General features: G+C 40.5%; 1 protein-coding gene across 11 annotated transcripts in view; it reads right to left on the bottom strand.

The window, feature by feature from the left end:
- LOC143279854 (multiple PDZ domain protein-like) overlaps positions 1-23,616 on the bottom strand; it is a 190,890-nt gene that overhangs the window by 142,836 nt on the left and 24,438 nt on the right. For all 11 annotated transcript variants that reach the window (XM_076584099.1, XM_076584101.1, XM_076584102.1 and 8 more), the window contains exon 6: positions 3,255-3,561. In XM_076584099.1, the coding sequence (XP_076440214.1) occupies positions 3,255-3,561 (307 nt within the window). The remainder of the gene's footprint in view (positions 1-3,254; positions 3,562-23,616) is intronic.

Here is a 23,616-nt window from a genome sequence, read left to right as displayed (position 1 = left end):
ACTGCTGAGCATAACATAACACTGAGGAACAGAAAAGGGAACAGAGCACCTGAAGTGGCTTCACACAGAACTTACATATTAAAACAAAAGAAAACAAAGAAACAAAAACCTAAACAACTTACAAAGAATGATTAATCTTGTGGGGAGACCAACGTCCAGTTTTGTGGTAGAGCATTCACTAAATGTAGCTCTGTCTAAAGTAATAAAAAGCACTGTCATTCTCTCTTTCCTGTAGTGTTGTGCAGAGGACGCACTGAACCATGAAACACAGAAAAGAACTGAACCAATACCCATCTTCTTCATTTTAAAGCATTTTACCACTTTTCCCACATCAAATATATTGCAGAAGAAAAGTGGACTTTTGTTTGGTATAATTCAATGGCATAAACTCAATTTGAAGATATCCTCAACCCTCAAATACACATGCAAATGCAAGCATTTATAAGCAAGTGGGCTGGTGCATTCATGCACACACATCCTTTACTTCTCCAGACCTGAGCTAAACTTATCCCCCTTGCCAACCACACATCAAAACACAAAGAAAAAATGAAAAACGGGAAGAACAGTGGAATGCTACCTCCACTGAGCCAGTCAGGAAGAGTTTGAAAGACCAACTTATTGACCTCTCAGCAGCAGCCAATCAATCAACACAGCCAAAACAAGTTGAAGGTCAGGGAAAAACAGGAAGTAATGGACACAACAAGGTAAACAACCCTGAGAGACAACTGACTGGAAAGGAAGGGTCAGGAAGAAAGAATGGGGAAGAATCTATTGCCAACAGAGAGAGACAAACCACCATTTATGATAACATAAATAGTCCATACATGCTGGTACTGTAATACTATTTTTCAGTAAATTTAACTGCCGGGTACATTCTGTATTTAATTCATGTCAACAAAGCATATTGCAACAATGCTTGTCAAGTGATGTGCATTGTGTAAACAGTTTAACACACACACACACACACACTAAAACATACACACAATCTCACTTCTCCACCCCATGTAGAGCCATGGTATAGATACTCGCTGGAAAAAGATACCATCCGCTTAGGCTGATCTGCATTCTGCATTACTTTAACACAAAACAATAGGGATCATCTTTAACAACACTTGTGGAGTAATATGACAGTAAGTCTTAACAGTGCAGTGTAAACACACAAACACAGAATAATATTCTATCTGAAAATTCTAACTCTCTCTCTCTCTCTGTGTGGTACTCTCCCTTTCTCTGTCTTTTTAAAATTCCCTATGTGTATGTGTCTGTCTCTATCTCCATTTGAAGCACAGAGTAACAGGAACATACCTAGTCAAAGAGCTGCCAAAGTCAACAACTACCACAGCCTGCCCAAAAAAGTCAGCCACCACACTAACACCCACCAGCCCACATCCCTAGGTAAACCCTACAACCACAGACATCACAAACATCATGGACCAGGAGCAATTAGACTGGGACAATGTCAATGTGGGGCATATGTATGGGTAGGGGGACGGGGAACCAGCCTCCCTCTCCAGGGACACAACTCAGAGGTTTCCTCAGTCCTGATATTGACAGGCCGGCTTCCAGGCTGTTCTCTGCAATTTCCATCTGCTGCCATCGATTGGTCTGTCCACACCACCACAGGGCCCTCCCCAATAAACAAGGGGACCACTAGGGGTATCCAAAATGAAAGGAAACACGCCATACCCTGACCAAAACAAAACATGGCTTGGCTACAGACCCACCTTCTTCCCAACACCAGACTTGACGAGTTTGCCTGTGCAGTTTGCCATGAATAGAAGACTTCTATCCACTTCAAGTGGTAAAATGCGAGGACTTCTTCCTTCACCCATACATATCTTTAGTGTATAGTACAATGGTGACAACACTCATACAGAAAAGGAAAACTACCATGTAGACTGGGAGGGGCAAAGAGGGACAGACATATAGAAAGAGAAAGTGAAAAGATGTAAAAGGTCTGGAAGATCAACATCACTACAGAATTCCACATTGCACTGAGGAAAATTGTACAGGACAGTGCAGATGAGATTCCAGGCCATGTTATTCACATAATGTGAAGAAAAAGATTATCATGGAAATCAACAGAAAAAAACAGTAAGAACTAGGAAGCACTTGTATGTACTTCATAGAATGATAAATGGTCAGTGGAAGCAAATTCTGTTGTGATGAAATGGTTACCAAGCAGCAATAATATACTGTGTAGACAAGATTCCTGAAAAGGAAAGGCTTGAGCACACTGGAATAGTGCATGAACCATCTGACCTCAAAGTTATGGTCTGTAGTTGTTTTGATATTTAGCTCCACCACAAAATAAGTCTGTCACCCTTTAATCATTTTCAACTTTCATGTTTTGTTGTAATGTTAATGTTCTTACCCAAATCAAGCAAACAGTACTGTTCCCCTTTCATATTTTTTGAGAAAACATCTGTGAATATTTCATTTGCACTCAAAGACAGTTTAAAATAAAAGTGTCAATGGACATTGATATTTTCTGATTTTTTTCAGATAAGTTTGGCAATGTTCTCCAATGTGAAAAGGAAAAGGGAAAGGTGTTGTTGAGAATGAAGTGTTCTGTCAAAATAGCAAACCAAGTTTTGGGGGTCAAGTTTGTTACAAATGTAATGTTTGTATTCTAAATGATAACGCATCCCTCCCAGATTCAAATCGAAATTAGAACCAATGTTTCAAAAAGAAAATTTTTGGTTCTTTAAAATTTTTTTTGTTACAAAGCACTTCCAACCCTGTTGAAGACTTTTTACATTTACACAACCAACACTGATAAGCCAATGCTGTTTTCAAGGGAGATCATTCCCAACAGAATGCTGGAGATCAAATTCCTGTTACTGTTAGCTCCCAGTTCTCCCGATTTCTGATCCAGCAGTATAGGCCTGCTCTTTTGCATATTTGGCAGCATTTCCATCAATAAGAGCAATGTGATCGAAACTTGATTAGGTATGTATTTCTGGTTGGGAGGAGAAGAAAAAAACTCGAACAAAGGCACACTTGTTCATGTCCACAAAAATGCACACACAAAGACTGATGAGATACACATGCACACATGTATGCACACTCACACACATACAATCATTCACATACATACACACATTCAAGTTCACAAAAACGCAGACAAATACATTCACATGCATCCATGCATGCATGCATGCATATACACACAAAGAAGTACTGGAACAACAAAGCCAGCCACCTGTTCAGACCTTCACACATTCAGACGTCCACCACAACATTGCACTCACCACCATGTCCGACTTGTCCCCTTGTCCCTGACCACCGTCCTCAAGGCCAACCTCACCGACCCCCTCAGCCCCTGGCTCACCCCCTACGACCCCCTGCGACTCAAACGCGTCTCCGGAGCTTGTGGGACTGGTGGGGCTCTGGGTGGCCGCTACCGACACAGGGTTTTTGGACGCAGGCCCGCGGGCCACCACAATCTCCACGGGCCCCTGAGCGCTCTGTAGGATGTGGATGGCCTCCTGGTGGGAGATGTCTAGCGGCTGACCGTCGATGGCCAGCAGCTGGTCCCCTTCACGCAGCCGTCCATCTCTGAAACACCACACAGACAGAATTTGAAGTGGTTCATGTTTTGTTCATGCGGCAGCTTGATGCAATTAATGTGTTTGAGGAGGGAGGGGGAAGGTGGGGGGGTTAATCTATCTCCTACCATCATGTTTTGGGCCATATCTCATCTGTCTTCAAATAAAATCACAATTGTGCTTTTAGTCCCACCACCTGTCTTCTAACAAGTCTTCCTGGGAATCCTCTGGACGTCTGGTTTGGGTTAAAGGCAGGCATGCAGGCAGGCAGTTCATTGATGCATACAGCACCCTTTAGACAGGCAGTTCTATGATGCACAGGGTGCATTCACAGAAGGTATGTCAGTAGTACCAAAACAAACAAACAAAAATCAACAAATAAAATGAGAGCAGTTATGCCTGTCAATTCAACAGAATCAAAAGAGTGAAATGAAGGAAGGCAGTGAACCCAGCAGAATCCACAACAAAGAAATTCAGCAATGAGCAATTCAGAGACAGTGCTGACATGGCATGCACTTTTGTAGCATTCAAAGCGTGCAGTTCAAGACTTCAACAGTGCAAGCCTGAGAGAGCAATCCAAGTGGACAGTTCAGAAATAACATACAGAGCTGCTGGAGGCAAAGACTTCAATAATAATGGGGCAGTCAAGGCCAGTATATGCACACAAACATGAACATAAGAAACAGCATATTCACATATGCTCTTTGTTCACAAAGACAAATTCTACAGTCACTTTGCTAACACAACTCAGACAAAACAAAACAAAGCAGAATGGAATGAGGTGCATTTCTCTGTTTTTACTGTCATTCTGTGTTGCCAACATTAACATTTACAGCCAACTGCAGGAAGACTGTTCAAGCCCTGAAATTTGATTACTTAGCGGAAACTTAATTTAGCTTACTTTGTCCTCATTCTGGGGGGTTAAGGACCTTTTCAGTCACCATAATTGCACACATTTTTCCTGCACTTTTTTTCTTCTTGATTTACAGAAATCAAATGTGTTTGCCTTGCATTTTGTTGCTAAGTTTTGAGTTGGTTTGTGTCCATTCATTCTTATAATAACAAATCTTTAAATAGTATGTACATTTTTAAGCTGCTTTCATGTTCCACAGGGTGGATCACAGTACTGTGCAATGTTTTTTAATTGCTGTTGCTGTTTCTTATTTGTGTGTGTGTGTGTGTGTGGGGGGGGGGGAGATGGGCATATAAGTTGCAGTAATTGTGGGGAATGATGTTCTCAATGCTCAAGTCTCACCTCCTCTTTCATGAGGATGGAATCTTCTCTTTTTTTTGAAAAGAGAGAGAGAGACACACACAGAGAGAGAGAGAGAGAGAGAGAGAGAGAGAGAGAGAGAGAGGCATGCATGTGAGCATGCATGTGTGTGCGTGTGTTTTGGAGAAAGAGTGTTGATCATGTGCTAATGATGATCTTAAGGTACAAATTCATGACATGAGGACAACCTATCCTATGTAGTACCCATCTACCCAGTTCACCAAATACAAGTCCAACACAGTAAAAACTGCACGCCAATGAATCAACAAGAAAAAAGAACACCCCAACCCCACCCAACAAAAAAACAAAGCAAATTTTAACTCCATCACTATGACCCCCACATCCCCAAAAAGAACTTACTTCAAGCCAGCTACCCAACAGCACACAAACAGAATCATAGCAAGCAGAGAGGGACAACAATTGAAGCTACTACCACCCAGCCATCCTCCTCAAATAAGCTTCTATGCTTTTGGTGTACAAGAAGGGAAGAAATCCAGACACTTCCCTGTTATATATCAATAGTTATAAATGGTCTGACAATGCTGTTATTATTTTCAACTGGATGTTGAAGACAGACGGTGGCAGAAAGTATTCTGTGGAACAGCTGACACCTATTCACAGACGTCATGTTCAAGGAGTGAGATATAAACAGCTACAAAGTTGTCTGTTTTTTTCCCTTGATCTTTGGTGCTTCCAAATGGACTAAATGGATAAAAGAAACATCTCAAGAAACCTTATTACAGCCTTGAATACAGATAGTCTGGGACAATACCGCTTTTCCAGCAGACTTCGTTACATTGCTGGCTGAATTATGTGAAGTTTGAGGACAAAGGAATATGTGTCACACTCACAGTCTGACAAATAATTGCTAAGAGAATAAAGGAAATTGGAAAGAAAAGACAGACACAAATAATTGCTAAGAGAATAAAGGAAATTGGAAAGAAAAGACAGACAGACAGACTGATTGAGAGAGACAGGTGGGAGAATTTCAAAGCCTTTTTTGCCTGTCTCAAGAGAATGCAGTACATTACTATGTATCTGCTGATTATCTCATCATGGTCTGTGGGCCCCTGAGGTAGTGCATTCAAACGGACAGCCATCAGAAGATGCCATCATGTCTCAAACTGCCCTCTGTCTGGGTATGATCTCCTACTTTAAACCTAAATCCCTTAGTTCAAATCTCTCTATCTTCCTCCCAACTGAAGTGTGCCACAATGACTTTCACAGTACAATTCCTGTATTTGGAGTTTAGAAAATGATGCAGACACAGTGTGTGTGGGTTTGTGAGAGCTTAAGGATTCATCCATGCAACTCTGTACACACATGTATGCAAACATGTTTGTGTATGTGTGTGTGTGTGTGTCTGTGCGCACACACATGTACATATGTGTTTAAATGTCATCCATCAGTTTGTGTCAGTTCAACTTTTTAAGTTACTGCAGTAAAATAAATACCACGAGCACCAAAAAAAGAGATAGAACCCATTTTCCTCCAAAGAGCCACCAAAATACTTGAGGATTCATAGAACATTCCACTCAATGCCATTGCCCAATGACAACTGGTTAAGTAAATATAAAGCACTGCTTACACAACTAGATCACTGCCAGCCTAAACTGCTCAAAGTATGTTCACAAATTATTTAGACTTTAGAGGGCGCCAACATGGACAGTCAATGCACAGGAGAAAGGACACTGTGATGGTACAGAAAGAAAAGGAAATTTTGTGGAAAAACCTCCACAATACAAGCTCTATTTCATATCTCTACCCATTCTGGTCACTAAAGTGGAGTGATGACCTTTTTTTTTTTTAGAGGTAACGTGTCCGCCTAGGAAGCGAGAGAATCTGAGCGCGCTGATTCGGATCACGGCTCAGCTGCCAATATTTTCTCCCCCTCCACTAGACCTTGAGTGGTGGTCTGGACGTTAGTCATTAGGATGAGACGATAAACCGAGGTCCCGTGTGCAGCATGCACTTAGCGCACGTAAAAGAACCCACGGCAACAAAAGGGTTGTTCCTGGCAAAATTCTGTAGAAAAATCCACTTCAATATAAAAAACAAATAAAACTGCACGCAGGAAAAAATACCAAAAAATGGGTGGCGCTGTAGTGTAGCGACGCACTTTCCCTGGGGAGAGCAGCCCGAATTTCACACAGAGAAATCTGTTGTGATAAAAAGAAATACAAATACAAATGTCTTATTTTATACATACATACATACATATACATACATATATATATATATATATATATATATATATATATAATGTACATCTTTTTTATGCGCAGGAAGGCCTAGATGTTAAAATGAGAATTACTCAATCTGTCGTTGGACCCCCATCCCTCCCTTTTCTGGGGAGGCTATGAAAAATGCCAGACAGGGAAGCTGCATAAAATGTGTCCGAAGTAAACCACAAAGAAAAAAGAAAATCAAAACTGCAATAGAGAAGGCTTCCACACTGTCGTGTGCTGAGAAAAGGAACTGCTGAGGGACAATTTCTCTGCAGTATATCACTTTGTTCTTTCAGTTGCTCGTGACTAATGTGAGATTAAAATGTTGATTATTTCGTGCATCATCACTATCACTATCATAATCATAATACATGTATACAATCTCTTTCATTTTGCAGACTGATTTTCTTGAAAGCATTATCTGATACTAGACAAGTGATGAGAACTGCAGAAGAAGAAAATGGAGAGCAAGAAGAAAAAGTAATAAAATATTTCAACATAAATGCACAAAAAAGAAGAAGAAAATGATTATATGATATTGATGCTGCTGCTGTAATGCTGAAAGAAACAGCAATAACAAATCTCTCCTCTCACTCAAAGTAATGTTGAAACATGCTGCCCTCTGACATATGTATCCACTGCAGTAGATATCATATCAACATTAAAGCCTTTCTATCTAAAAGTAAAACTGCTGTATCATATCAAACTATTGCTACAGACATATTTTAAAATCCCTCAAGCTAGCAGATGGCCACTGTGATGATGGAACGTCATCTTGTGGGGACAGTCTGGTGTTGAGTTATAAGCCTTAAAAGCCACAAGAGCATGCAGACAGTGGCAGATTAGATAGGCAGCCACACATTTCATGCTTGTCTTTCTGCCTGTATGAAATGAAGGGGTAAACATTCCGACTTCAATCTCCTCTTTTTGTATGCCCAAACCTTGTAAATGTACAGAACTAGTGAGTAAGAATATGTGTGTGATGAGAGTATGTACATGCGACATGAATGCATGCACCTGTGCATAAAAACCCCCAAAAGTCTGGATGAGAGTGTTTCTGTACAATCACCATTTTTTGATTACATTATAACAAGAAAGGCATGGCCTTCAAGACTCACTTGTGATACACACTTAAAAGAAAAAAAGAAAAAGAAAATAAGGATGAAAAAACAAAACAATCCCAAACCTGAGATCTAGTTTTTTTTTATTACAATCATGAACATAATCAAACATAGCCAGACTGCTTTTTCTTAGATTCAAATCAATGGTAAGAGATTTTGTTTCCATGATCTCTCTCTCTCTCTCTATATATATATATATATAGTTTTCAGATTCTATATTTTATCACTGCATAAACTGGATCCTGTACAAATAGATTTAGAATTCTTGAATACACAGTCACTGACAGGAATTCTTGAACACACTGACAGACTTAAAGAAGTACTTTGAATATGCAAATGATTTCAAACGGACACAATTTTCTTTCTTGATCAAAAGGTGGGGTCTTTTTGTATTTTGTGAGTGATATATCCATTATGTGATTTTTTGCACTGGTATAATTCAAATTTTTATGGGGGAGATTAAAAACGAAGTTTTTGCAAAATCATTTTCTGACACATGCACTGATGCAGACACACTTTTTCATACCATTTTGTCTATTCTTCTATTTCACGCTACAACTGCAAATGTTGCTGCTAGCAAAAAGGACAGCTTAAACCAAACCTAATTTAACAACTCAGGAATCGGTCATCTTTGCTTCAGCAGAAAATTCAAAATGTACTAATTATTGCACACACACATAATGTATGCACTGACATAAGCATGCACGCACACACACACACACACACGTGCACACACCAAGAAAATTCACAGAGCAAAAAGAAAGCGAATCATGATGAAAGGAAGGAAAGGGACAGACAGAAACCAACTCCCCCTGGAGGGAAAAAAAAATGCCACTGAACCAGAAAACATTCCCCCCATTGGAGAATTTGAAAAAAAGCAAACAGAGAAATGCAGGAAGGAGGCAGCAGGTGAAATATTAGTGGCACGCGCCACTTGTAATGGAAAAGACAGGCCAGGGTTCCCCCCTGGGTGCCAGACAGAATTCCTGCAAACCCCAACACTTGGTGCCCAATCGGTGTGTGGGGGTTAAAAGTGGCCACACATCAGATCCGACCCTGGAAGTTTTCGCATCCAACAAAAAATGGTCCTGAACAACTACAGGAATATCAGTATCAGTATCAGTATCAGAAGCTTAAGGAGGCGTCACTGTGTTTGGACAAATCCATATACGCTACACCACATCTGCTATGCAGATGCCTGACCAGCAGCGTAACCCAACACGCTTGGGTATAGACATGTGACATGAAACAAGCTGTAGTAAACAAATAAATATTCTAAAACAAATTGTTGAAAAAACGTCCCACAATGACTATGAAGCACCACCCATCAGAAGATTCTCAGCTGTCAGGTACAATCAATCCAATGCCCTCAGCCCTACAGTGCTCTACCAAACCTGCTGCTGAGATAAGCTTGGATGCTTATGCTATCCACTTAATGTCAGGGTTCCACAGGCTTCAGCATTAGCAGATTCACGCAGTAATGGTTTTCACCCCAGGGGAGATACAAGTACACGGTTGGACTCAAAGACCAAGCTAAGCAAGTACTGTTATCCGCAGGGAGTTTTGCTATATTTCATACAACATACTGTCCTGTATCAACACCACTTGGAAGCAATGACAGGTCCATTCTGCTAGGAGACTTTACAGCAATCTATGTTGTGGCATCATGGTGACCTTACACTGACAAAGTTCTCCTTCTGAACTGCTTGCATTCAAACTGAAAAGACAACCTGGATATGGCCACAAGCACAGAAACCAAAATGAGTAACCCAATGAAAATAATACCAATAGTGAATACCATAAAGGAGTCAGAGACAATGTAATGCCAAAACAATTATTCATTAAGCATTGTGGTTGTTTCAATAAAGGCAGTTCATGGAAGAAGATCTTAGGGTTATGAAGAATGTTTCTTTCAAAGTTAATCTCATCCCTTCTTGATAATGCTTGACAGAAGAACTACCAAAAGAAACACCAATAAAACAAGGTCTTCAAAGAGCATGTATAAGTGTTGTTTTTAAAGATTTATTTTCCCTCCTTGTGTGCCATGTGCACACGCATCTGATATGGAATACTGGCAAACATCAATCAGATATATTGAAGGTCACACCGCAATACATTTGCACGTTTTTCAGTTATTTGCAAACAAAAAGATGCCATCAATATTCCTTTTACAATCGATCACACTGTGACTTAACTTTGATCAAATGAGCGACTCCTTCATGAAATCAGCAGAATAGTTATGTGGGACTGCACAATATATTTTATTTCTCTTTCAACTAATCCCATTATGCTGACACAAGATATGACTAGACAGTGACACTGGACACACAATGAACAAAAAACCGATTATTGATCATGAGTTAAGCAAGATCTGTACAGGTCAGTTACTGCCTAACATAGCTGCTAGTTATCCAACTCACCAGCATCTTAAAAGACTTATCTCAAGTACCAGTGCAAAAGAAATCTCCCCCCCACCACCCAACCACACCCTCCCTCCCCCGCCCCCTCCCCCCAAAAAATCTTCAAGTACACAAGGGCAGAGGATGTATATACATGTATATTCATGAACAGAAATTACATAATTTCTTATTTTCCAGAATAAAAATGATTTACAGCATCCCTTTCAATTCTTCTAAGTCCCTTGTCCTTCTCAATGCCTTTAAGTCAAGCTGTGCTTGGTTCCAAATCCATAATAAAACTTGCTGGATGTAAATTTATACAGTGTGTACATAAAAAGTGCCAGGCACTGATCTGTTGAGGAGGCCCACAGTGCAACAGCACCAACTTGTTGAAGCCAGTTCACCATCTGTTACTTGAACTCCTAGGGCTACTGGCTTTGGGAGGGGGGGGGGATGGGGGGGGGGGAGAAAAAAGAGAAATAGTCCTTCCCTGCTCTCCACCCACTAGTTCATCTGCCACCTCTCAGCAGAAATCAATAATTTCTACACTACTGATACAGACACCACAGTGAAAGGCACAATCTACAATTACTGGACCCCCTCCTTTCCCATCTCTTCCATACACACCCCTGCACACATACTATACCCCCACCCACCCACCCCACACACACACAAAACCACCACCACAATTTCTGTGATATGCAGCTTTCTTTGATAGCACTTTATCATTACCAAAAGTTACTTATTTTGTTTGTTTACATGTTTACTTGATCAGTTTGGAGGGGTGGGGTAGTTTTTTCATCACCAATCTCTATAAGTAAGGTTATTCAAGTGTACATTTCAGTACCCGCAGCAGGTACATGAAATGAAAAGTCTTGCTTTGCCACCCCCATCAAAATAGCACTAACTCAAAACTAAGGTCCACTACCATGAACACACTTATGTTTTCATGTACTGAACATTCTCTATTGCATAAAAAAGGGAACATAGAAAGAAAAAAAGAAAAGAAATAATTTACATGGATGGATGAGTTTGACTGGAAGAACAAATTATCCACACCATGCATTTGTCCACACCAAGAATATTTCAACACATGCACACTCTCATGCAAACAACAACAACAGAAAAAAACACCCAAAACACACACACACAAGAAAAAAAAAAGAAGAAAAAAGAATCTATTATGGAACTGACAGATGGATGATGTTTTCAGCTGAGTCTAAGAATCACACACTCTCATAAACACACACACCACACACACATACACTCACTCACACAAATTACAGAGCCGGTGGAAACCGGAGTCCAGTTACTGGGAAAGCCAGAGCCAATATACACCTACATGCTGGAGTCAATAGCTTCTGAATTAAGCACGAGACATGGATTAGTTAATCCAACATTCGCAACTTAGAAACTGGAAATGTGAATAAAACACAATTGCCTTCTGGCTACATATACAAACACTCTAGTCTGTCTCTCACAGGCAAAGTGCTGCATGCTACGAATAATGGTAGAAAGCACTTTAACTGATCAGTAATATGTCTTTGGTATCTTCCTAGTTGAATTCTGACATGTGTTTCTTCATCAACCCATTTGAGTAAATATTTATGTACCTATGCCACTTTTTATTCTACAGCTCTTAGAATAACATAACCAGTTTTAATCCGTTCACCTGACCCATCAGAAAATATCAATATACTGCAAACTCTCTATCTGAGGTCTGTATAGCAGTGGGTCAATCATGCTGTTTCAGGAACCAATACCATTGAGACCATCTGTTTCTCTGCAAATAATTCTTAGGGTTGATAAAATTAGTGTTTGTGTATATAACATACATATGTGTGTGTGTGTGTGTGTGTGTGTGTGTGTGTGTGTGTGTGTGTGTGTGTGTGTGTGTGTGAGAGAGACAGAGAGAGAGAGCAAGAGTGAGTTCCAAGCACACATGCATATATGTATTATATATATATATATATATATATATATATATATATATATATATATATATATATATAAATAACTCTTTTATGCATGTGAATGAACCCACATCCACCCACACACCACACCCACATTAAATAAGGCAATGGTGGGATGGGAGAGAGGGTTGATTTTCATCTGAAATCACAATATTATTGATGGAAATATTGTGGATAGACATTAATAAAAGAATTAACAGAAACAGAAGGGAAGGAAAAGATAAAGGGGGAGAGAGAGAGAGGAGAGAGAGTGAGGGGGTGGGGGGGTGGGGGCACAGAGAGAGGGAACAACAGAGTGAGAGAACAAAAAGGCCTTGTAGTTTACGCAAAACACAAACCACCCAAAAACAACAGACTCTTTCTCCACAAGAAGCCTGCCAATTCAAAGCCACCTTTTAGTGCAACACAAATAAAGTGCCCTCCAGCCATCTCACACCAAATCAATCAGTGTTCTCAATAATCCACCTGGGATGATGCAAAAGAAGAGAAGCAGATCAATCCTACCCCACACCCCTCCCCCAGCACAATTTTAATTAGTCTCTGGCTCTTTCAATCCATTAATCTTCTGCTTTACCCTTCACCTGCCGTCTCTCTCAATGGTACCTTTTCTTGGAGATGTAATTATCATGTCTTTGGTGGTTTCCTCAGCCTTACAAAAATAAATAAATAAAACACACACTCACAAAAAAAAGGTTTCTTGCTAAAATCTGACTGATCCAACTTCAAACAGCATCAAAGCCAGTTGTGGCTTTGTTTGGTGTTTTTGCCTTCTCCAGTAAGGAGGAAAAGTCAGGCTCAACAATAAAAATTATTTTTGAACAGCAAAGGAAAGGTTACCAAAACCATAAATAACTGAGATTAAAACCCCACATTTCATTGAGACGTGTATAAAAACACAAATGACCAGACATGAACAATGCCAAAGTTAACCATAAATAACTAAGCTAAAAAACCTACATATCTTTCACAGCAGTACAAAAACCCAAATGACTAGACATGAACAAAGCACTGCTACTTGCTTCTCTTATCCACTGCAAAAATTTGAACAAAGCACTGGCTCTGTCCCTGCACTCATAAAGTATGATTATGAATGCAAGAATGTATACATGCAGATTTCCACTTGAGATGCTGGTATGTATTTGCTCTGTGTGTGCATGCATGCATGTGTGCATGTGTGCGTGTGTGTGTGTGCATGCATGCATGCCTGTGTGTTTTCATCAGTCCACATACTGGTCTGAACAGAAACAAATCTCTGTTCACAAACAATGTAGACAGACAGTGGAAATATTGGAGTATCAAGTAAGAGAGCGAGTGAGTGAGTGTGAGTGTGAGTGTGTGTGTGTGTGTGTGTGTTGAATAATAAATCGAAGCCCAGATGTCTTCATTTTATATAAGAAATGGAGGAAGCATAAAAAAAAGTCTTGGTTAAACTTTTAACCTTTAAAACTGATTTGTGCTTGGGGTGGGGTAGTTGTTTTAAAAAAAACTCTCATTATCGCTCATATATAAATGAAAAATAACACAGTTATAAATATTCCTCTGTAATCCCTAATGGAAATGACTTGTCCTAACTTTACAACAATAAGAGAAAAAAAAATCAAATTAGATATAAAAAGAAATCCTAAACCATATGTACATAGAGAGCTGACATGTGAGGAACTCCTGCTTATCAACTGCTTCATGTTATAACAGCAATTAGCTATAACTTTTCAATGAAACAGTTAATCCACATGGAGTCAGTGTGCCAGATTGTAACTTGGGCAGGGCATTTCTGATGACAGGAGAAAGATTCTACATGAGGAATTGCATAAGATATTTAATAGCTATTCCCCAGCTCTCACAAACCCCCCAACATCACCACTTACCCACTGCACCTACTACATCCCTCTATTCTCTCCCCCCTCCCCAACCCCCACCTCCACCTGCCAATTAACTACCGGGAGGGATGCAGTGAATGGGATGCAAACAATGCAGGACCAGCACTCCCCAAGACAGCAACATTCCAAGCATTGCTGCAACTACAGCACCAGTTATCTTTTCACAGAAGCACTGAGACACATGTCAGACAGTGGCTCCCACAGAATATAGATCTATCTTCTCCTTGTGATGTGCACACGTGTGCCTAAGTGAGCTGATGTGCGCATTATGCATGTGTGCGCATCCATGTGTGTGAATATGTGTATGTGTGTGTATGCATGCATGTGTAAACTGTACATGTGTGTGTGTGTGTGAGTGAATGCATGCTTGTGTATATATATATATATATATATATATATATATATATATATATATATATATATGTGTGTGTGTGTGTGTGTGTGTGTGTGTGTGTGTGTGTGTGTGTGTGTGTGTGTGTGTGCACATGCTTGTGTAAACTTATGTGTGCATGCATGCTTGCGTGTGTGTGTGTGTGCACATGCTTATAAATGTGTACGTGTGATGATTACTGCCAAACATTTACACACATACAACAAACTGTACATCTACATGAAACATGTCCATTAATGACAAACTGAATCCATTCCAAAAAGAAATCAGCCCATGGATGTGAGCAATCGTGAATCACATCTGTCAGAAGAAAAGGACCTTCAACATCTGGAACCAAAACAGCAGCACTGGAATACAACTTTCATCATCATGAAATACATTAACCTTTTTTGACAAAAACACAATACTTAATGAGGGGTGAGGGGGAGAGAGAAGTGGGCGGAGGAGTGAAGCTTTTAACTGGTTAGAAGCCTGGCTTACCGTATACTACCATAAACTGTAGGAATATTCCAGTGCATAGCAAATATATAAACATGTGTGGCTACATGTAAAACAATTTAATTGGTTTAACATCGTGTCATTTCAGCAGACGAATCAATATTTTTTCCACAGGTCATGAACTGTGTGCAGACAGCACTGAACAAAATGAACTGTTTGACAGGGTAGGTATGCCTAATTGCGAATAATCAAGTTGAAGTGACCAGCTCAATGTGTGTACTGTAAAGATAACTTGTCATACAATAGTCAAGCGTAGTTCTTCTGTTTTTGAAGGCCTTCTCCGACCGGTTGCACTAGGACAAGTTCATCTGCTTATTCTTTTCAACATTTTGTCATCATTTGAAATGACAGGGGTGCCTGAGGGTAAATGCGAACAGGCAAGTCTAACTGCGATCGGTGGCTTTGAGTTCATATCTAAGACAATTAAAACAGAAGCAGGTCTTTAACTCATTAGACATAACATAATCATTGAAACATTGCACCAGACTGCTGAATTGTTGGCTTTGATTAGACATGCACACAAACAGACATTTAAACTCACACACCCCACACTGCATACAAACACACCCTTTTGAGGGTGCTCAGTAAACTGTGCAGCAGCATTCGCAAATAGACTCATGTCAAAATATCATATGGTCTGATTGCAAACGACACTATTTTGCAGATTCCGGTCAAAACTGATGTTCTGATATGTCACCAATATGCTTTCTTAAATTCTTCCAACACTGGTAATGCACATTCAACATATCAGATCAAATCAACAATTCTAAACTGTGTCAAAGTTCCAAGTCCTACCAGCCGCCGTGGCGAAGTGGTTAGCGTCGCGGACTGACGGCTGGGAGGACGCGGGTTCGAATCCCAGCGGAGGTGGGTTTTTCGGCCCGTGGCCGGCTCCTACCCAGAGTTGAGTGTGCTGTGGGATTAAATGGGAAGACTGGGACCACACAGTCGAGTGTCATCCACTTCAAGGATGCGTCTTTGGGTGTGTTGCTCTAATTACCTGACCAACACTGCAAGTGTCTGTATCTCTCGGGCCTGGTTAACGCCAGGATATCATTATGACAGGAAGCGTAGAGTACAGCCTTGTCACGCAGTCCCAAACCAAAATGGACCTCCATAGCAACATCGTCATCATCATCGTCATCCTCCTTCTCCTTCATCGTCATCAATATAAACAAAATAGTCTCAAAGTCTGTGACCTTTCATGCCCTGCTCTCATGGTGACCTCAGTTTCGATACCCCTCCACTTCCGTGCTTGGGGTGAGTCCTGTCAATGTCGTCAGTGTCGGCAGATTCATGGGGGGGCTGTTGTTTGAGGGACGTGGTGGCGGTCTCCACTCTGGGAGAGACGCTCACTCAGTCTGGCTCCGCGACTACGCCATTATTGTCGTTAGTAGGGGGCTTAGTAGGTGGTGTCCTAAGTACGTGAAAACAGAACAGGCACCACTGAACACCACCGAAGTGACTCAGCAGCAGTGCAGGGTCTCCTCTGGTGTGTGGCCTCCAGGCGACCTAACATCGATGGTTCCCTGTGGACTGCCGACGCTGGAACTGCGACGGACGAACCTGGGTGTGGCCGTGTATGGGGGAATCTAAATGAGCGGCGTGGGAGTAATGCCACTGAAACGGCGCAGATGATGGGGCAGCAAAAAAAAAAAAAAAAAAGTTCCAAGTCCTACAACTTGCTTCCCTTGATTTTAGGATTTTGAGAGCACGTTTGTAACTTTGGTCTGCAGTGGTGTGCAATGCGAAGAGAAAGAGAGAGAGAGTGGAAATAGCCAGAAATAGCTAATGTTTGAGTGGTTCTTGGGAACGGATATTCATTAAGGTATTAGAAAAAGGTCGAGCATACGTTAAATTGTGAAATGCAATCGTTAAGAATGCTTCGAAGTGGGGTGGCATCAAAAGCCTGCTGATCCAGTGCCAGCTACGCTGGACAGGACATGTTGTCCACATGACAGACAGCAGGATCCTGAAGATGCTTTTGTATGGCCAGCTGAAGTAAGGCCACCGTGAACTTGGAAGACCTTGCAAGTGCTTCAAGGACACTTTGAAGACAAACCTCAACGCCTGTGACATAGACATCGCTTCGTGGGAAACTGACCGCTCTCACTGGAGGATGCTGTGCTCTAGTGGCATAAAGACGTGTGAAAACAAGAGAATGCTGGCCATTAAGGAGAAGCATGAGTGAAGGAAGCAGGGCTCAACTTCTGGAGACGTTTTCCCTTGCAACACCTGTGGGAAGTGCTACGCATCCAGAATCGGCCTCTTCTCCCATATGAGGACACACACCGACAAATAAGCCTGCCTGCCTACTCATCCATTGGACCAATGGGAGACTCCATCATCATCATATATATATATATATATATATATATATATATATATATATATATATTATACATAATGGTACAAATCTAACAAATCTACCCATTTTATCCCACAATGTTGAAAACAACACAAACAACAAGTGTTGACCCTATCAAGGTCATGACAATGCCATGGCTCCCCATCCAACTCTCCTTCATTGTCTCTTCGACTTTCACTCACAGGTACACATGTGCACACATCCTGTTCTCCATCACAAGCAGACAACAAAAACAATAAGTGCAGATGTACATGCTATCACACAATGTAAAGTGAATGAGACTGGGTCATGGGAAAAACCATAACAACACCATACTTTTACAAACTATTTCTGTTACTCAATGCTCTTGCTCATTCTCTGAAATCAACTGTGAACAAAACAAAAATACAAATGATAAATGGAAAACTAGACACCCCTGTTCAGAATATATTCAGCAATCTCTGTAACTTTGACCATTCAACTCCAAAACTAGATGCTGTATTCTCAGCTATCTACAGTTCACTGTTTAAAATCATGAATTAAGTGTAATTCCTCAATGAAAAACCTTATCTATTTTAAATCTGCTTAAAACCTAAAGGACACTGGAACTGGTCAGAGTACCGAAGATTACCTTGATCACACAGAAAATTTTTAATGTGAATTTGCACAATGGTACAGCTGATGGACACACAGACACACTGACCAAATAAATAAAAAACTGACAGAGGACTCCATATAAGACCCTTTGTGAGTGACATGTGAAATAGAAAGTGAGAAGAGGAAATAAAAAAATTATGTATTATCTGGAATATGATGAATGACTTGAGATTTTGTCACTCTCTCTCATCTGACTAAGTTTGTTAGTTCTAATGTTTCTAGTTTCTGCACAGAGAACATCCAAGATAAAGTTAACTGAGACCACACATCAGCATTGAAAGCTAAGAAACATCCACAAGACCCTCAACTAATGAACAAACACATAATGGCATTCTCATATCATGCCTAAACTTAACATAAATACATCAGTCACAAAAGCTTTATCCCATACACACAAACACACATGTATGCACACACACACACACACACACACACAAAGGAAGCCAGACAACAGCAGACAGATCTGGCATGAGAACAAGCACAGCTCACACCCAGCCAGTGACTAAGGCAGAGAGCTATCTATGAAGAACACCACCAACAGTGGCGCCCATGTACCAAGCAGCCTATACAGCTTTGTCTCACACCTGACAACAGCCAGCCACACACCTCCAGCCTCCTACCTCTGCGGACAGGTGAGCGTCTGATTCACAGACTGCACTCACAGTGACCTGCTCTTTGATTGGCTGTTGGGGTGTTTTTTTGTCACGTTATAAATGACGGCAGGTGATGGAGTGGCACTTTCCCTTCAAGAGGGCTGTTTTCACTCCTCACCAGGCATGTGTGTACAGTGTCTGCGTGCACGCACACACAAAACACAGGTGCTATGATGCGCGGTACGTGTGTTCCCAAGTCTGCCTGGCATCGGTTTTTTTTTACCCTCTGGATATCACAGGACCAGATGATGATGATAGAGGAGGAGGAGGAGGAGGAGGAGGAGGAAGAGGATGTGTGTGTGTGTGCACGCGCGCGTGCGAACATATATATATATATATATATATATATATGATGTGATTTCTTTTTAATTTAACACAATTTAAAATATCAATAACACAGTGAAAGAAATTGTTATGACTAAAGGAAGACAGCATTTAACTCTTTGTATAAGAAAATACTTAAAAAATACTCACTGGAATGCAAGCGCGTGCATGCACACACACACACACACATACACACAAAGCCCATAAACATTTTCTATGTGGAAGTGGTTAAATTATTCTGAACTTTACAGTTTAGCTTTCCCTCATTAACAACACCTGAGTATACACTGACAGAGAGAACAGGGGAACCAGATCAGAGAAGGGAAAGAAAGACAGAAAAGCAGTGAGAGACACCCTGGAGACTGTGAGAAGCAGAATAAGACAGAGGAACAGTGGGAGACACTGGAGATGGTGAGAAACAGAATAAGAAAAAGGATCAGTGAGAGACATATTGGAGATGATGAGAAACAAAATAAGACAGAACAGTGGGAGACACTTTGGAGATGGTGAGAAACAGAATGAGACAGAGAAGTAGCGAGAGACACTTTGGAGATGGTGAGAAACAGAATAAGACAGAGGAAAGTTGTGAGAGACACTTTGGAGATGTTGAGAAACAGAATAAGACAGAGGAAAGTTGTGAGAGACACTTTGGAGATTGTGAGAAACAGAATAAGACAGAGAAGTAGTGAGAGACACTTTGGAGATTGTGAGAAACAGAATAAAACAGGAGTAGTGAGAGACACCCTGGGGATGGTGAGAAACAGAATAAGACAGAGAAGTAGTGTGAGACACTTTGGAGATGGTGAGAAACAGAATAAGACAGGAGCAGTGGGAGACACCTTGGAGATGGTGAGAAACTGAGAAAAAGAACCATGGAGAGGGGGACAGACAAACATACTGATTGGGAGATGGGAAGGGGGTGGTTGGGGATGGGGAGAGACAGAGAGTGAGAAAGCCAGATATTTCATATCTATAGACAGACAGAGATATAAAGATAGAGAGTAAGAGATCACAAGCGGAGACAGTTTGACACTGACAGAAAGAGAGAATGAGAGAGAGAGAGAGAGAGAGAGAGAGAGAGAGAGAGAAACAGGGAGACAGAGAGGGGAGAGAGAGAGAGAGAGAGAGAGAGATACACAAGGCAGACAGAGCTCTAACTGAACTGCCCCCATCATGAACCTATGCATAGAATTGCATTATACTGCATTCCATTGATTTCGTGTCACTGCAGATTGTTTGGTGTGAAACTGAAGCTCTCCCAAGGAAGCGGTTGTCAGAATATTATATGCAGCACCATGTCTTCTTTTCTCTGTGTGTGTGTGTGTGTGCGCGCATGCACACAAGCACATGTGTGTGCGAATGTATAAATTTATGTGTATGAGTAGAAGCGTGCTGTGTGTGTGATGGTTTTTTTCTCCTTCCTCTTCCCTTCTTTTTCTCTGTTAGTGTCTTTTCAGTTATTCAGTCACATCAGCTTTTTCTTCAGACAATAATTAGACAACTCACTCACATTGATTTTCCCCTTTTCTTCTCCTCCTTTCTTTCTTCTCTCCCTCCTGAGACCTTCCTCTGTACTTTCCCTTGTTCTGCCTGCATCCTATTTTGGGAGAAGGTGGGGGAGGGGGGTGTTGGGGGTAATGATTTATCTTCCTTTGCCATGAACACAATAATGGGACAAGGGCAACCCTAGTTTCAGTCTGTTGTAACCTCAGTTTCATTCTATTCTGAACTGAGGTTGTCTATTTTAACCCTAGTTTCAGTCTATTCTGATGCCATTTCCTGTCCATTCTTCTTACTCCAGTTTCAGTCATTCTAGTCCTGGTTTTAGTCTACTCAAGATGCATAATTAAATTGGTCCACAGATCTTTAAGGTCTGATGATACTAGTAATACTACCAGACTATGATGTTGCAGAAGAGAGAAAACTTTCAGTTCAGAGACTAGCTCCCTGGATTTAACACTTCTGGATTCTGTACACAGCACAGCTCTTTTATTTTGTCACAACTCAGCAACAAGACTGAGTAATTTTTTTTCCTGCTCATTAATGAAAGGCAAGACTTTCAAGTCTCACACACATGTATGCATGCATACAATACACATGAAATATGGAACAGACCTGGGATGAGGAAGTGGGTGGAGGGGGAGAGACCAAATTGAAGTTGTCACTGCCAGACTGGTACAATTTGGGATTTTCCAGTTTGTATATAGTTCTGCCCTGAACATCACAGTTGTACAACAGGACTGGCCCAGTGATAAACAGATAATGCACCTGATAAGTGTCCCTGGTTCGATTCTGGAACAGTGGGATTTTTGTTACCCCTCCACTGGTCCTTCAGAGGTGGTCTGGGCAACAGTATTTTAGATGAGGCAATAAACTTAATCTTGAATGCATCATGCACTAAGTGCATGTAAAAAAAATCTACAGCAAAAAGAGATATGTCCTAGGCAAAATTTCACACACAGAAATCTGTTGGGAGAATATAACACTTTACATAAAACTGAAAAACATTTTTTTACTGGAGAAAGACCTACAAACCTTTCAGTGCATAACATGTGGGGGGAAAACCCGTTAATATCTGTCCACTCATTCCTCAATATTGATCAATCATGTCAATATATTCACTTTGAAAAAAAAAAAAGAAGGAAATATTCACATGAAAAAAAAAGAGACATAATCTATTTTACAAAATTGCAGTTTACTTGATTTATGATGGTAAAACTACAATATTTCCAAAATAATGTTGAACACTACTTTTATAAAGAAACTGATAAACAAAACAACAGAGGGGTTAATTCAGAAAACAACAGAGAAGTTTATTCAGAAAACAACATAAAGTACACCTCCAAATCTACCTTTAATTAATGCTTTTTCACATGACTTTCACACTCTTCTGTGCACTGACAAGTACTGATGGTGAAAAACCTGTGTGATCTGATCTTAACTACATATGCCGTACAGTTGCTATGATAATGGATTATTAGCAATCAAAAAATTACTTCACACTGATATGTATATCTATCAGTGCAAAAAGCAATAGCTTTAAATAAAAGGTAGTTTAAAAATACTCCTCAAATATTCACAGGTGATTCCTCACTTTATTCAGATAAATCCTTGTAAAGCTGAAAGGAGGTGGCTGGATAAGCCTGACAGGGCTGATTTATAGCATTTGCACAGAAAAGATTACCTGGAAAATAACAATATTAAAGTGCTACAACAGGTGCAGCCTCACATGCACACACACAGGCATGTACACACACACACCCACACAAACAAACACACACACACACACAAAAGAAAAAAAGGAAACACTGGACAAACAAACAAAATCATTAACCCACAAACATCCAAACATGCGGTTCTGTATGTATCTGCTACATACACATAGAAAAAAGATCCGGTGACCCATCAATGGACCAAATCAGTCGAGGAAGAAACCACACCAAGGATACTTTATGACACTGACAGAAGGAGAGAAAAACAGAGAAAGATAGACAAACTGACCAACACAGACAGACAGACTGACCAGCACTGTGTTTGATTCCTCTGACATCTTCACAGTATTGCAGATCTCTACCAACCAACAGAAAAATAATGACAAAGGAAGGCATACAAAAGACATAAGGGTAGGAAGGGTGGGGGGAATAGAGAAGAAGTAGAGAGTTTGGGAAAAAAAACATGTTTTTTCTTATCAATTAGAAAATGTTATTAGAATTTGATGACTTGGTAAGGGCTGCACAAAGCCAGCGTCAGAGGCAGAAACAGAACAGACAGATGGTGACAAAGATACAGACTTATACAAACACATTCACACACACATTCACACACACCCATGGATATCAAGAGTGATACAATCTGTAAGGATGTGGAAGGAGGCAACAGAACAAGGAAATTCCTCCATGTATACCTGTTCACAAGATTTTTTTTTCCAGTGATGAAAGAAGAGGTTAGGGGGGAAGGGATATGAGTGCCCTATCATTTATTTTCTCACAATGTTCTCTCTCTCTCTCTCTCTCTCTCTCTCCTTTCTGTCATGTTTCCTTCATTCCACCTCTCCACTCCCTTGTATAACTAGGTCAAATTCAAGACCAATACCAGAGCCACTCATAACAGAAACTTGTGCATGTTCCTCTTGTTCACTGAGTAAAAAATGATATTGCTTGCTATCAAAAACCAATGTATGATTTTAAATTGACTTCATTTTTCAGAATAATTGCCAGACTCTTTATAAACCTGAAGGAAACAAATCTTTTAAATGAATTTCATGGCTTTTGAGAACTTAATATGTTTCCTAGTACAGTGATGGTAACACAAAAAATTATATGTT

The sequence above is a fragment of the Babylonia areolata genome, chromosome 3 (assembly GCF_041734735.1).
Source record: "Babylonia areolata isolate BAREFJ2019XMU chromosome 3, ASM4173473v1, whole genome shotgun sequence".
Classification (NCBI taxonomy): Eukaryota; Metazoa; Mollusca; class Gastropoda; order Neogastropoda; family Buccinidae; genus Babylonia; species Babylonia areolata.
The sequence above is the reverse complement of the archived record's forward strand: the minus strand, read 5'-3'. Positions and strand labels throughout refer to the sequence as shown.